The 14402-nt window shown below is 40.1% G+C and overlaps 1 protein-coding gene across 1 annotated transcript in view; it reads left to right on the top strand.

Moving 5' to 3' along the window:
- MCUB (mitochondrial calcium uniporter dominant negative subunit beta) overlaps positions 1–10972 on the top strand; it is an 82405-nt gene extending 71433 nt beyond the window's left edge. Inside the window, exons 3-8 of the mRNA XM_036762456.1 lie at positions 186–356; positions 2957–3061; positions 5013–5173; positions 7069–7272; positions 8787–8903; positions 10796–10972. Coding sequence (XP_036618351.1) covers positions 186–356; positions 2957–3061; positions 5013–5173; positions 7069–7272; positions 8787–8903; positions 10796–10873 — 836 coding nt within the window. The 3' untranslated portion in view covers positions 10874–10972. The remainder of the gene's footprint in view (positions 1–185; positions 357–2956; positions 3062–5012; positions 5174–7068; positions 7273–8786; positions 8904–10795) is intronic.
- The last annotated feature ends 3430 nt before the right edge of the window (positions 10973–14402 follow it).

The following is a 14402-nucleotide window of genomic DNA, read 5'->3' as shown; positions in this document are numbered from 1 at the left end:
TTGTGAAAATCAATGCTGAAAACTAAATATGTTAAATAAATAAATTTTAAAAAAAAGAAATAAGAATTATGGTTTTCTCTTAGTTTTAGGATCTGCTGCTTTTCTCCAAAAAGGAACAAGTAGCTTTGAAACATCTTATCCCTTCCTGCATTATAATGTGGCCTTTTTTTTTCTTTCTTTAACAGAGGTAGTCATTAATTACAGATATGGTCTTCCTTTGATAACTCTGACTTTGCCATCAAGACAGGAGCGCTGCTGTTTTACAGTCAAACCCATGTTAACCACGGTTGGTTCATTCCTCCAGGACATCCAGAATGAGGACAGAGGTATTAAAAGTGTAGCTGTCTTCACCACAGGTATTACTCCCATGTCTTCTCCTCGCTCCCTGCCTCCCAAGCTTAATTTTGGTTCTCTGCTTTTCCACAGAGGAAACAAAAGCTGGGGGGGGGGGGGGGCTTATCCCAAACCTTTTGCATTATCATTATCACACCTTAAATATTTTTCTTTTTGTAAGCAAAGTAATTTCTCCATACAGGGATTATAACAAAAAACAGCATTAAGTGTAGGCACCTAGGATCTTAAGTCTAGAGCTATCTAATTCAATTTCCTCTTAGAAATGAAGAAACCAAGATCTATGGAGATTAAGTGACTGTCCTAAGGTCACATAGTTGCCTTCTTTATTAAAATGTAAGCTCCCTGAGGGCAGGGCAAGCCTGAAAGGCAAAGTTTGAAATGAGGCTCTTAGACTGTACAGCCATTTCCCTAAATCTGCCCAAAAGAACCATGATGCAAGTTTCAATTAGTAAATAGATTTGGCCTGCATATTATTCCAATGAAAAATTGGATGATGATGTGTGGCGGTAGCACCATTCAGTAGTTTATAAACTGAGTGGCAATATTTGAATCGTTAGGAAATAAAACAAGTTTTCACTGATTAAATAAAGTCCTTGGCACAGAATCAAAATGCAGACTCAGTTATTAATCTTTTCTGTGTTTTAACTATAATACAATCTATTTTTGACCCCAAAAAAAGCACATGGTCAGAAAATACATATATATGTGTGTGTGTGTGTGTGTGTATACACACACATACATATATATACATATATGTATATACACACATACACACATACACACATGTATACATATATATGTATATAGACATGTATACTATATACATACATATAAAAATCTCATATATGTATACACACATATATGAAATCTCAGAAGGGCAGGGCTGGTGGTTAACTCTTGTGAAATGAGTCCTTTTTATATATATGATGGAAGAAAGACCTGCCTCATCAGGAAGATCTGCATTCAAATCCCATCATTTCTAAATTTGCCTATATTTCTACCCTGTATCACTCTCCTTCCTCCTAAAGAGCCATCCCTTTTAACAATCTTTTTTAATGAAAGAAGAGGAAGAAAATTCAGCAAAATCAATCAATACATTGAATATATTTGATGTTCTTCAAGTTACATTTTAATTTGATATGGGTTTGGACTAAGGGCAGACTCCTTGTTGGCACCTTCATTCTCTTGAAGAGGAAAAATAATTTTAAAAAATGTATTGTTGGCCGCTTAAAAGAGCTTCTCACACAGTACTTTTAGCAGATAGGGTAACACAGTCTATAAATCATATTCAAATTATCCCTTTCTTGTAGTGAGATCATTTTGAAAGGGCTGTTGGAAGTCATTTAAATGGAAATGTTTTTAAATGTCACTTGCAAAGTCAGATGAAAAGATTAAGGCATCATGTTTTTGGTGTTTTTTTTTTTTTGAGGCCACATGGACAGGGTATCTGCCTCTGTATTTAATTTGTGCTTGAAATTGGTGTTTTGAGCCTACTGCACTTTTTTTTTTAACCTGTTGTATGGGTTGACAGTTGAGTAAGTTGGCAGTTCAGGGGTATTATAATCTCCCCCAAAGCAGACAAACAGGAAATCAGACAGTCCAAAAGGAGGCAGGTGCAGACTTGACTTTTACTGCCTCCTTGAAAGAGTAAAACATAGGCAGCAAAGGGGCAGATGACTGGAATGTTTTAACTTAAAGTAGCTGCCTTCCATCATTGCACACATCCTTATGAGTCTTTTTGAAATAACTTTCTTGGCTCTCTATTTTCATTCAATCAAGTGCATGATGAGCTTATATTCTGTTAACCTTTCTCTAAGTGTTACTTTAACAGATTAGACCCATGCAGTTGATAAAGAGGGTGGAGAAACTTCAGAAGATCTCTTTTTTCATTGTTTAATAAAGGTGCTAGCTTTTTTTTTTTAAACCATACTTGGTTCATCCACCTTGATGAGTTGGTTTCACCTCTTAATAGAGAGAGGTTGGAGTAGCAGATATCTGAGGTCCCATCAAGCTCTGATCGTAGGATCAGAGACAAAAGTGACTATAAGGGCCATCAAGTCTACCCCCTACATTTTATTGATGGAGAAATTGAAGTTCAAAAAGGTTTAAAGTGACTTGGCCAAGGTCAGGTGGGATTTGAACTCAAGTTTTCTTGGCCCCAAGTTCAACACCCTCTCCACCATACCACATTGCCCTCCATGTAAGGAAACACGCCAAGCACAGAGGTCTTCCAAGCAAACGAAACATTCCTTCTGAAATGAACCCTTGAGATTTTGAAGTACGCCATATAATAGAACCTTTCCTGTCTCTCATGCTTAGTCAGCACCTCTCCTTTGGGTTGGTTTTCCTCATGTGACATTCTTAAGCACGAATCTTGCCTGAGAATGAAAAGTCCACTTTGGACAAGGTCAGCAGTGTTGGATTGGATGTGAAAACAACATTCTCAGTATCGATTACAAAAGGTAATTAAGAGTGTCAGATTAATTTATTTTACTCTCTGTGTACCTATTACGGAGAACTCGTAAAAATAAATCTGCGAGCTGGAAAATTGATTTTGCTTTCTCGCTCAAGGAGCTGGTTTTTAAATCTTTCTCTTCTACAGATGGGAGCAGTATTCCAACTTCCACCCCGATGGAGATTTTGCTTATGAATGATTTTAAACTGATGATAAATGACATGACGTATGATGTTCAGTGTCCTAGGAAAGGTAAGAAGAAGCCATGAGCATCCAGAAATCTTTATTTTTGCCTTGAGTTTGGGGGACTTGGGGTACCGGTGGTTTCAGGTTCATCAAGTGATCAAGAAGTCTTGGAAGAATCCATATTTTTAGAACTTTCAGCCAGTGACATATAAAATGGTTTCCAAATATTAGTTCCTCCCTGTTCTCCCTCCCCAACCCCATATCCTGTAAAATGTTAGCTTTGAAAGCCTGGGCTTTGACTCTTGCCTACTATTTCCAACAGTTAATCCAGTTGAGTGGGGATGGTCAGAATTCTCTTGGATTTCCTTCCTCCCCTTTAAATTGCAGCTCAGACATCACTTCTCTAAGAAACTATTCCCTTTAATCCCTGTGCTTTCCTTCCTTCGGAGATTTGTTTGTTTGTTTCTGTAATTAATCTGTGTTTACATTGATTCTCACATTAAGTGATCTCCTGGAACAGTGAGAACACATCTCATCATTATACTTGGCCTCTGAGTGTTTATATTGTGTCTATACAGTAAATATTCGTTAAATACTTGTTAGCCAACCAAAGAAGTGACTTAACACATGGGTTTGAGACCTCTGCAGGCTATGGATGCTATCACCTCTGCTATATAGCACCAGGAGGACAGCATCGCAACTCCTTGGCTTCTTCATCCCACCATAGCCATCAAAATGCACATCTCTTTTGTATATGTGTGGATGGATACACTTTTGGAGGAGGCATTTGAATTTGCCTTTTTTCTCCCCTTAAAAAATTGATATATTCAATTTAATATAACAAGCATTTAGTAAGCACTATTATAGGTGCCTAAAAGTTAATTAAATATTCCCTACCCATATTTTTAATTTGGCCATTCATACAGCTCCCCCAAATGCCTTTTCATTGCTATATACTTGTTATCCTAGTTTTTTTTAATTGAATAAAGACCAAAATACAACAGGGGAAAAACGATATGTGTTATCTTCACATTGTTTTATTTCTGAATACATCTCCCCTTCTCCCCACTTTACCCAGTGAGATGTTTCTTGTCACACAGTATAACAGAAGAGAAGATTAAACCACCCAACATACTATAGGCTGTGGTAGGTGAAAGATGAAATAATTGAGGCAATAAAGATTCAATCTTCCAAGCATATTGATTTATTAAGCAATGCATGACAATTACCCAATAAACCAGGACCAGACCTCAGATTCGACCTGGATCCCCAAAACAGAGGGGGACAAACTTTTATACATTAAAAATAATCAAATAAGGCCAAATGATTAATAAAATAAGATCAAATAAATAAAACAACCAGGATACAACATTAGATAATCTGATTTCTAATTGGAGAAAAGATTAGGGACTTTTTAATTTGGGAAGGGTTAAGTGACTTGCCCAGGGTCACACAGCTAGTAAATATCCAAATCTAGATGTGAATTCAGAAAGATGAGTCTTCCTGACTCCAAGCCTGGCTCTCAATATCTGCCTGATCTTTATGTTACAAGGGGGTTTTCCTTTGTTCAGGGGAGAGAGGATGAGGGGGGAAGAGAGAATGTATATGCTTTATTTGTTATAAAGCTTTCTCTTCCAGTGAGGCAAGAGAAAACATTAACTAAAAAATGCTAAAAAAAAAATTTAAAAATAGAACTATATGTGAATGGTGAGTGTCCTTGGTATTTAAGATTTGAATGAAAATAAATGATTTTTTGAGAGGTAGAACTAAGAAGTAAATAAAAACATCTTCATTTGTTTTAAGAGAAAGGAGGGGAGAGAAGAGAAATGTACTTGGAAATGGAGCTGATATAAAAGCAAAGTCACCTTAAATACCTGTCCAGGAGTTGGGACAGTTCAGCTGGCAAGGGACTGGGGCTGGCAGAGTCACAATGGGAACTGGCTGCCTGGACCGTCAGTATGCGTCAGGCCTGACTTGGTCTTTCCTCGATTGGGATCGCTATTGTGTCTTTTCTCAGAAAAACTGAGCAGTGAGCACACCACCAACATGGATGACATCAAGTCCTTGGTACAGAGGCTCTTTACCGCCCTGCACGTGGAGGAGCATCAGGTCAGGAAAGAACGCAGTTTACTAGAGAAGATTGAGGAGCTGAAGGAGCAGCTGCAGCCCCTGGAGGAGGTGGGTAATGAGTCATCCATCCAGGCAAGGGCCCAGGCAGCTCCTGGCCGTCCTTTCTGGACAGTGAGAGGGACCATTCCAAAGGAGCATCAGAATTCACAGAGAAGGCCCTGCCTTGCCTTGGGCACCATCTTTGCTAAGCCGGGTGAGACCTGGGAGCCAAGGAATGATTTCCAAAGCTAGTCAGTCTGTAGTTCAGGGGCTTTGAGTATGGTACCACAGGGGCTCAATCCAACAACAGTATCAAAACCCGAGAATCCCCTTTCCCTCAGTTTTCTCCACACCTGTCAAAATCACCTGGCACAAAGTAAGCAGTATATAATATCATTATTATAATTGTTGTTATTAAATGTTTTTCACTGACTGGGGATAAAAAGTAAGACAATCTTCAACCTCAAGGAGCTTGGAGACCAGTAAGTTAACAGATAAATATAGATTAGGTAATACAACATGGTAACAGATAAATACAGAATATATATGAAATAAATAGAAAATGTTGAGGGTGGGGAGTGGTGGTCACAACTGGAGGAATTGGGAAAGGCCTCTTAAAGAAGATGGCACCTGAGCTCCATCACAAAGAGCTCAACCAAGAGGTTGAGGTGAGGAGAGATGGCATTCCAGGTGGAGGGCTCAGCCTCTGCAAAGGCATGGAGTGAGGAGATGGGAAGCCTTTTAACTATAATAGACCTTATTATCCATTTAATAAACTTTACCATCTTGAATATTTAGTTTTGTTGTAATGCTCTTCACTCCCTGTGTTTTGGCCAAAGTTCAAAATCACCTAAGAGCAAAAGGACATTTAAGTACATTTGGCCTGGTGATCTCTTCAGATGGCTCGATTTAAATGCAGCCTCGATCATGCCATTGTTCATATCGGTATATAGTATGTACTCTTTAAGTGACAGAAATGTTCTCATAGTTGTCTATAAGAGGAATAATATTCTAAATACATTGACTAGGGGTGGATGGAAAGGTGAGGAAATCACTCTTTAAAGCCATCGCTTTAATGCATCTGTTTGGAAATGTTTTGTCTGTGTTTCCATATTTCCATTTTCCTAGGATCCTAGAAGGGATGTCAGATGCCAGGTGTCCTTTACATTAGGTTTGTCTTAATTGAGGTGGACTGGGACCGTAGAGTTCCTTTTGGAAGAAGATATAGTACAGCATGATTTAGCCCAGAGGTGCCCTTAGAACTGTCAAATTAACACGAAACTGGGAAATGTTTAACAAAATAAATAGCAGTACAATGCAACATAGACAATGTTAATTTGAGGCTATCTAAGTCAGCGCGCCACCCACAGGGATCTATCTTTATTTGAGTTTGACACCCCAGGTGTACTGGATAGAGGGGTAGCCTTAGTGTCAAGGAGAGCCCAGATCTTGGCTGACTCTGCCATATACTGACTATGTAGTAAGCATCTACTGTGTGCCAGGCACAAATCTGGATCCAGATGTTATAGAACAAGTCTAGATTCGGTCAAAAGGCTGCACTTAAGGACCTGGAAGGCCGCACGCGGCCTGAAGGCATAGCTTCCCCACATCTGTGCTAGAGATGCAAAAAGCGGCCAGAGACAGAGCCTTCTGTCGAGGAGGCTACAATCTGACGGGCAAGTACCTTCACTTGTCAGCTCTTCAACCAACCCTCTCAAGACAAGTCGGGGTACAGGTACTCTTCTGCATTAGTAGAGGGCATTTCCTCACCGGGAGTTCCTTAGAATGTATTTACTCCGAAGGCATCATTAAGAATTCTTAGTGCAAACTCCTTAGACCATGAAAGAAATATATGAGAACCATTGCCCTATGCCAATAAAATCACGGGTCTGGGCCAGAAAAGGGTAGATGTTGCAGTTGTAAGTCCATTAATCAGGTGTGTTTTTTTATTTTTCCTTCCTCAGCTGAAAGCTAAAATTGAAGCTGGCTCAGAGGCCAAAACCAACAGACTCTTGTGGACCGGCCTGGCCTTGATGTCCACTCAGGGTGGAATCCTGGCGTGGCTCACGTGGTGGGTGTACTCCTGGGACATCATGGAACCCGTGACCTACTTCATCACTTTTGGCAGCTCCATGACCTTCTTTGCTTACTTCCTCCTCACTCGACAGGTGCGTCTCTGGATAGGACAGTCTGGTTATGGCCAAGAAAGACCATTCGTGTAAATTATCTGAATCGCTGACTGCTGGATTCAGTAGTCTGATAGGCTTATTAATATGTCGTCCCTTCGTACTTTAACAGGCGGCGAGGTAGCAAAGGGATAGAGAACCGGACCAGGAGTCAGGAAGACCTGAGTTTGAACCTGGCCTTAGACATTTACTAGCTGTGTGACCCTGGGCAAGTCACTTAACCTCGGCATGCCTCGGTTTCTTTATCTGCAAAATGAGGATAATAATAGCACCACCCCCCCAGGGTTGTTAGGAGGATCAAATGAAGTATTCATAAAGCAGATTACAAAACTTAAAATACTATATAAAGCCTAGCTGGTAGTAGTAGTTGTAATTGTGGTAGTAGTAGTGGTGGTGGTGGTAATGATGATAGTAGTAGTTGTTATTGTAATCGTGGTGGTAGTAGTAGTAATAGCTGTTGTGATTGTGGTGATTATTGTGGTGGTGGTGGTAGTTGTGGTATTAGTGGTGGTGGTGTTGGTGGTGGTAATGGTGGCAGTGGTGGTAGTGTTAGTGGTAGTAGTGGCGGTGGTGGTAATAATACTACAAAATTTTAATGTAAAAAAACTAACTACAAGCAATTCCATTAGCTAAGGGACCATGCTCATGTAGGAAGAGAGCGTCCATTACTGTCCTGAAGGTCAAATTTAATAGGGGTAGCTGGAGCATAAGGTCAAGAGTACTGCATCTTGGGGCAGCTAGGTGGTGCAGTGAGTAGAGCCCCGGCCCTGGAGTCAGGAGGACCTGAGATCAAATGTGGCCTCAGACACTTGTGACACACTTACTAGCTGTGTGACCTTGGGCAAGTCACTTAACCCCAATTGCCCTGCCTTCCCCCCTCAAAAAAAAAAGTGCTGCATCTGGAGTCTCAAGAACTGGGTTCAAATCCCTGTTCTGCTCATACCCTGAGTGATCTTGGAGAATTCAGTTAATCCCTTCGGACTTCAGCGTCATCTGTAAAATGAGGGGCTTGCGCTAGATGACCTCTGCAGTCTCTTCCCCTTTGTAACGCCACAGTAATAATGAAGCTGTTTGGCCAGAATCTCTTTTTCAAAGAGAGTTGGATTCTTTTCCCAAATATGCCTTGGAAAGTAGCATACAGAGTGGCATCGATCTGGAATGATGCCAGATGTTGCATCCTCATATTTCACCAAAGTAGAGAACTTCTACCATTTTAGGAGCATAATCAGGCCGTGACTTAGATCCCAGCAGTTGTCTCAGGTTAAGTGATTTGCCCTATTAGGTTTCAGAGGCAGAATTTGAACACAGATCCTTCTAACTCCCAAGCTCTGCATTCTGTCCAGTAATCCATGTTGCTTTACATGTTAGCTTAAACATGCCATGTTCAACACAAATTGAGTATTCTCTCTATCTTGGTTATCATATTTATTAAGCCAAATATTAGAGTCAGAAGTATATTAAAATTATTGGGAGGGGGGATTTCTTTTCTTTATTAGGATTATACTTACTCCCTCATCAAGAACCGGCAATTCCTCTACTTCTTCCACAAAAGACTGAAGAAGAAGGATTTTGATGTGCAACAATATAACAAGTTAAAAGAGGATCTTGAAGAGGTATCTTTAAATTCCAAGTATCTGTAGCTACATTCTCAAAGCCAGACTTGTGTTTGTGATGGCTTGCCTCAGGGTCTTACAGTCATTGGCTTTCCAGTTACAAAATTTCCTCCCACATCGGGAGGGTTGTTTTTTTTTTTCCCCATTTTAAAAAGATGTATGCTGAAATATGAAATGGGGCTCCAAACCAGTTTATCCTCCTTCCAGGTTTTTGTCTTAAAATTTTATATTTACTCATGTTTTATAGTCTTCATAGAGATATGAATAGCTTACATTTATGATTTATATAAAATATAATATTTATATATTTTGTTTATGATATGTAACTATATTATATATAAATATATCTATAGTCATATATTTATACTTTACGGTATGTTTCTTTACATTAGGGTTTTATTGGTGTAGACCCCCTATACTGTAACTCTCTCACATGGGATGTTAGCTGGCCATGCAGTTACTCTCTGGGCTGGCTTACTCATCCCATTCTGCCCTTATACAGACAGGACTGAGTTCTCAGACAAGGACTACCACCATATAGTTCTATTTACACTTTCACAGAATCCTACAGGTAACTGTTTTGCAAGAAGATACTCCCCCTACTCACTGCTAGAGGTCTTGAGCCCTCACTGGTGTGCTCCATTTATACAAAGTCAGCAGTGATGAAAATCACTAGATCCTAAACACAACCATCTATTTAACAATAAAATAAAAGCAGTAATAATACTTAGAACATACTAAGCAAATTCAGGAATAATCAATAAGCCACAGTTAATACATAGACCTGAGTCATATTTTACTGTCAGTGTCTGGGGGAGGAGTGGGCACACACTTGCTTGTTAACACATGAATGAGGAAATCTCTTATGCTCAAGGTAACTCACACCTGTGGTCTTGATGACATCAGTCCTTTCAGGCAGTAACATGAAGGATCTTCTCTGCTAACAGCTCTTAATGCAGCCTCTCACCACTCTTCTGCTAGGCAGATCCTGTCTCAAAATGAGGAAGAACTGACCAGCTCTTTTAACTCTCAGTCACCCCTAGAAGGGTGTTGAGGAAGTGTTACACTGTTGTGTTTGCTAGCAGAGACCTCCCAAGGTCATCAAACTGACTCTTTTAAAATTTAAAGTTGAAACAAAAGATTAAGGCAGGGCAAATGTACACCTTATAGGAAAAAGACAACAATGAAGAGTTTTGTTTTGTTTTGTTTTTTTAAACAGATGCATCCTAGTACTAGAAAGGTAGGAATTGTACTTCCTGCTTTGTGATAAAAGATAATTTTTTTTTAAACTAGAGCTGTGATTTCATTGGCATAGGGAACTCTCAATGAGTCAGCTTCTTCTACCAATGTAAACCAACACTGCTTCTACAATTTAAGAGTGTAAGAGAGCATAGCCTGGGGCACAAAGTAACTAGCCCAGGGTCACAAAACCAGAATGTATCAACCCAGGCCTTCCAGACTTAAAAGATTATACCATGTGGCCTTTCAGGACTAACATTAAACCAAAAAGTATGACCCTCTGTAGATGGCAGATCTCAAGTCAAATAAACATTTCTTAAGCACTTCCCAGGTGCCACCCACTGCGTATTTCCAGGATAGTAAAAGAGGGACAAATGGAAGGAGGGAAAATGAAGCCCTTTAAAGCTCCCCAGGTTTCTAGGTCCCTAGGTTTTATAGCAGCAAAACCCCCTGATGCCAATTGTACAAATAAAGAATTCAGCATAAACTGGGCACACACTAAACGCAGCCAAAGAAAAGTATGCATTAAGACATGCCATTGTCCCAATACAGGGGAAGAGCCATTGAATTTGCCCAAGAATTCCTTGAAACGGGTACATGCCGCACACGTGGCAGACTACTGATGTGTTTCTCATTCTCTTTCACTTTGTTAGGCCGAAGAGTCTCTCCAGCGTCTGCGCCAGCCTCTCCACTTGCGGTTACCAATCCAGGAAATCAAAGAGAAGAATTAATGTCTGCTTTTATTATTTTACGAATGTTTATTAGTTTGTCTCTGTTATGATAGATTTGAATATTTCGATAAGGAAGAAATAAACTTTTTTTAGTTAATGCAGTTTTTCTTGGAAGGCAGAAATATTCTGAGTTCTAAATCTTATAATGAGTGCAACCCTCTGACTGAATCCAAACTTCACAGAACAGATCCCCTTAATAAAAGGCTTTCTTCTATAAAACTTGGACTCAGTCCAAAGGCCACACCCAAGGATCCAGAAGGCCACATGTGGCCTTCGCAGGTTCCCCACTGCTGTTCAGGTCCAACTTCTTCATTTTCCAGATAAGGAGAGAGACCCAGAGAGATAAATGACTTTGTCCAGGATCACTTCAGGGCTAACTTGCTTGGAAAATAATAACAGTGGAAGATCAAGAAAATATCTGTAATTATCATGTATATACCTGTTTTCCCAATCTCTACAAAAACTTTGTGATTTTTCTCTATACATGTGTGTCAAAAGCATCCTTGATGGAAGGTCCAAGAAGAGACTAGATAGTAAGTGATATGCTTTCAGCATTCTGTATCTTTTTAGTCATGTATCTTACTGAAAGGTAGAGAATAAATAACTATGGGGTGTTCCTAAAGTCTGGACACATAGGAAGTATGGAGTTATTGCATCGAGTTCATGTGAATCTTGCAAAGCACATCAACCTTTGCATCACAAATGATGGAAATCATATTGAAGATATTATTTGTTAATTCCAATTAAGTATTGTTGAAAAAATTCAATTATTTCATTTCTTGAAAATATGCATCTTTGCCTATGTGTCCGGACTCACCTCCTCCTACCCCTCAGTTTTTACTATTTGACTATTTCACAAAATAGATTTGAGCAAACAGAAGTGTCACCTTAAAGTTCTTTTTTTAAAATATTTTTATTTAATATTTTTAGTTTTCAGAATTGATTTTCACAAGAGTTTGAATTACAAATTTTCTCCCCATTTCTACCTCCCCCCCCCACTCCAAGATGGCATATATTCTGATTTCCCCATTCCCCAGTCAGCCCTCCCTTCTGTCACCCCACTCTGCACCCCCATCCCCTTTTCCCTTACTTTCTTATAGGCCAAGATAGATTTGTATGCCCCATTACCTGTATATCTTATTTCCTAGTTGCATGCAAATACTTTTTTTTTAACATCTGCTTTTAAAACTTTGAGTTCCAAATTCTTTCCCCTCTTCCCTCCCCACCCACCCTCCCTAAGAAGGCAAGCAATTCAACATAGGCCACATGTGTATCATTATGTAAAACCCTTCCACAATACTCATGTTGTGAAAGACTAACTATATTTTGCTCCTTCCTATCCCCCTTTATTCAAAGTTTTCTTCCTTGACCCTGTCCCTTTTTGAAAGTGTTTGCTTTTGATTACCTCCTCCCCCTATCTGCCCTCCCTTCTATTGTCCCCCCTTTTTTATCTCCTTCCTCCTCCTTTCCTGTGGAGTAAGATACTCAATTGAGTGTGTATGTTATTTCCTCCTTAAGTCAAATCATATGAGAGCAAGATTCACTCATTCCCTTTCACCTGCCACCTCTTCCCTTCCAACAGAACTGCTTTTTCTTGCCACTTTTATGCGAGATAATTCACCCCATTCTATCTCTCCCTTTCTCCCTCTCTCAATATATTCCTCTCTCATCCCTTAACTTGATTTTATTTTTTTAGATATCATCCCTTCATATTCAACTCACCCTGTGCCCTCTGTCTATATATATCTTTCCATGTAGGAATGTAAACAAAACAGTTCAACTTTAGTAAGTCCCTTATGATTTCTCTTTCTTGTTTACCTTTTCATGCTTCTCTTGATTCTTGTGTTTGAAAGTCAGATTTTCTATTCAGCTCTGGTCTTTTCACTGAGAAAGCTTGAAAGTCCTCTGTTTTATTGAAAATCCATATTTCGCCTTGGAGCATGATACTCAGTTTTGCTGGGTAGGTGATTCTTGGTTTTAATCCTAGCTCCATTGACCTCCAGAATATCATATTCCAAGCCCTTCAGTCCCTTAATGTAGAAGCTGCCAGATCCTGTGTTATCCTGATTGTGTTTCCACAATACTCAAATTGTTTCTTCCTGGCTGCTTGCAGTATTTTCTCCTTGATCTGGGAGCTCTGGAATTAGGCGACAATATTCCTAGGAGTTTTCTTTTTGGGATCTTTTTGAGGAGGTGATCTGTGGATTCTTTCAATTTCTGTTTTACCCTTTGGCTCTAGAATATCAGGGCAGTTCTCCTTGATAATTTCTTGAAAGATGGTATCTAGGCTCTTTTTTGGATCATGGCTTTCAGGTAGTCTAATAATTTTCAAGTTATCTCTCCTGGATCTATTTTCTAGGTCAGTGGTTTTTCCAATGAGATATTTCACATTGTCTTCCACTTTTTCATTCCTTTGGTTCTGTTTTATAATATCTTGATTTCTCATCAAGTCACTAGCTTCCACTTGCTCCAATCTCATTTTAAGGTAGTATTTTCTTCAGTGGTCTTTTGGACCTCCTTTTCCATTTGGCTAATTCTGCCTTTCAAGGCATTCTTCTCCTCATTGGCTTTTTGGAGCTCTTTTGCCATTTGAGTTAGTCTATTTTTTAAGGTGTTGTTTTCTTCAGTGCATTTTTCAGCATTTTTTGGGGTGTCTTTTAGCAAGTCATTGACTTGTTTTTCATGGTTTTCTTGCATCCTTCTCATTTCTCTTCCCAATTTTTCCTCTACTTCTCTAACTTGCTTTTCCAAATCCTTTTTGAGCTCTTCCATGGCCTGAGACCAGTTTATGTTTTTCTTGGAGGCTTTTGATGTAGGCTCTGACTTTCTCAACTTCTTCTGACTGTATGTTTTGGGCTGTCACCAGAGAAAGAATCCAAAGTCTGAGGCTGAATCTGAGTCTGTTTTCGCTGCCTGGCCATGTTCCCAGCCAACTACTTGACCCTTCAGTTTTTCGTCAGGGTATGACTGCTTATAGAGTAGAGAATACTTTGTCCCAAGCTTGAGGGGCTGTGGTGTTGTTTTCAGAGCTATTTCTACACAGCCAGCTCTGCCACACCAGTGCTCCTCCTCTCCCAAGAACCACCAACCTGGACTGGACTCAGATCTAAGCAGGCTCTGCACTCCTGCTCTGATCCGCCACTTAATTCCTCCCACCAGGTGGGCCTGGGGCCAGAAGCAACTGCAGCTGTAGTTCTGTAGCTGCACCAACTTTGCTGCCCCTGGGGTGGGTGGCCAAACCGGGAACTCCTTTCACTCTGTCCCCACCAGTTTTTCCCACTAACCTTCTCTGTTGTCTTTGGTGTTTATGGGTTAAGAAGTCTGGTAACTGCCACAGCTCACTGATTCAGGGTGCTAGGGCCTGTTCCACCCGGCTCCTGGTCTGGTTGGTCTGGGCACAGCCCACGCTGGGCTCTGCTCCCCTCCGCTCCCAGCCAAGTGCAATAGACCTTACCCAATGACCATCCAGGCTGTCCTGGGCTGAAGCCCTGCTTCCCTCTGCTATTTTGTGGGTTCTTCAGTTCTAGAA

The sequence above is a fragment of the Trichosurus vulpecula genome, chromosome 6, assembly GCF_011100635.1.
Source record: "Trichosurus vulpecula isolate mTriVul1 chromosome 6, mTriVul1.pri, whole genome shotgun sequence".
Taxonomy (NCBI): Eukaryota; Metazoa; Chordata; class Mammalia; order Diprotodontia; family Phalangeridae; genus Trichosurus; species Trichosurus vulpecula.
Note: the sequence above shows the minus strand (reverse complement) of the source record. Positions and strands in the feature narration are given on the sequence as shown.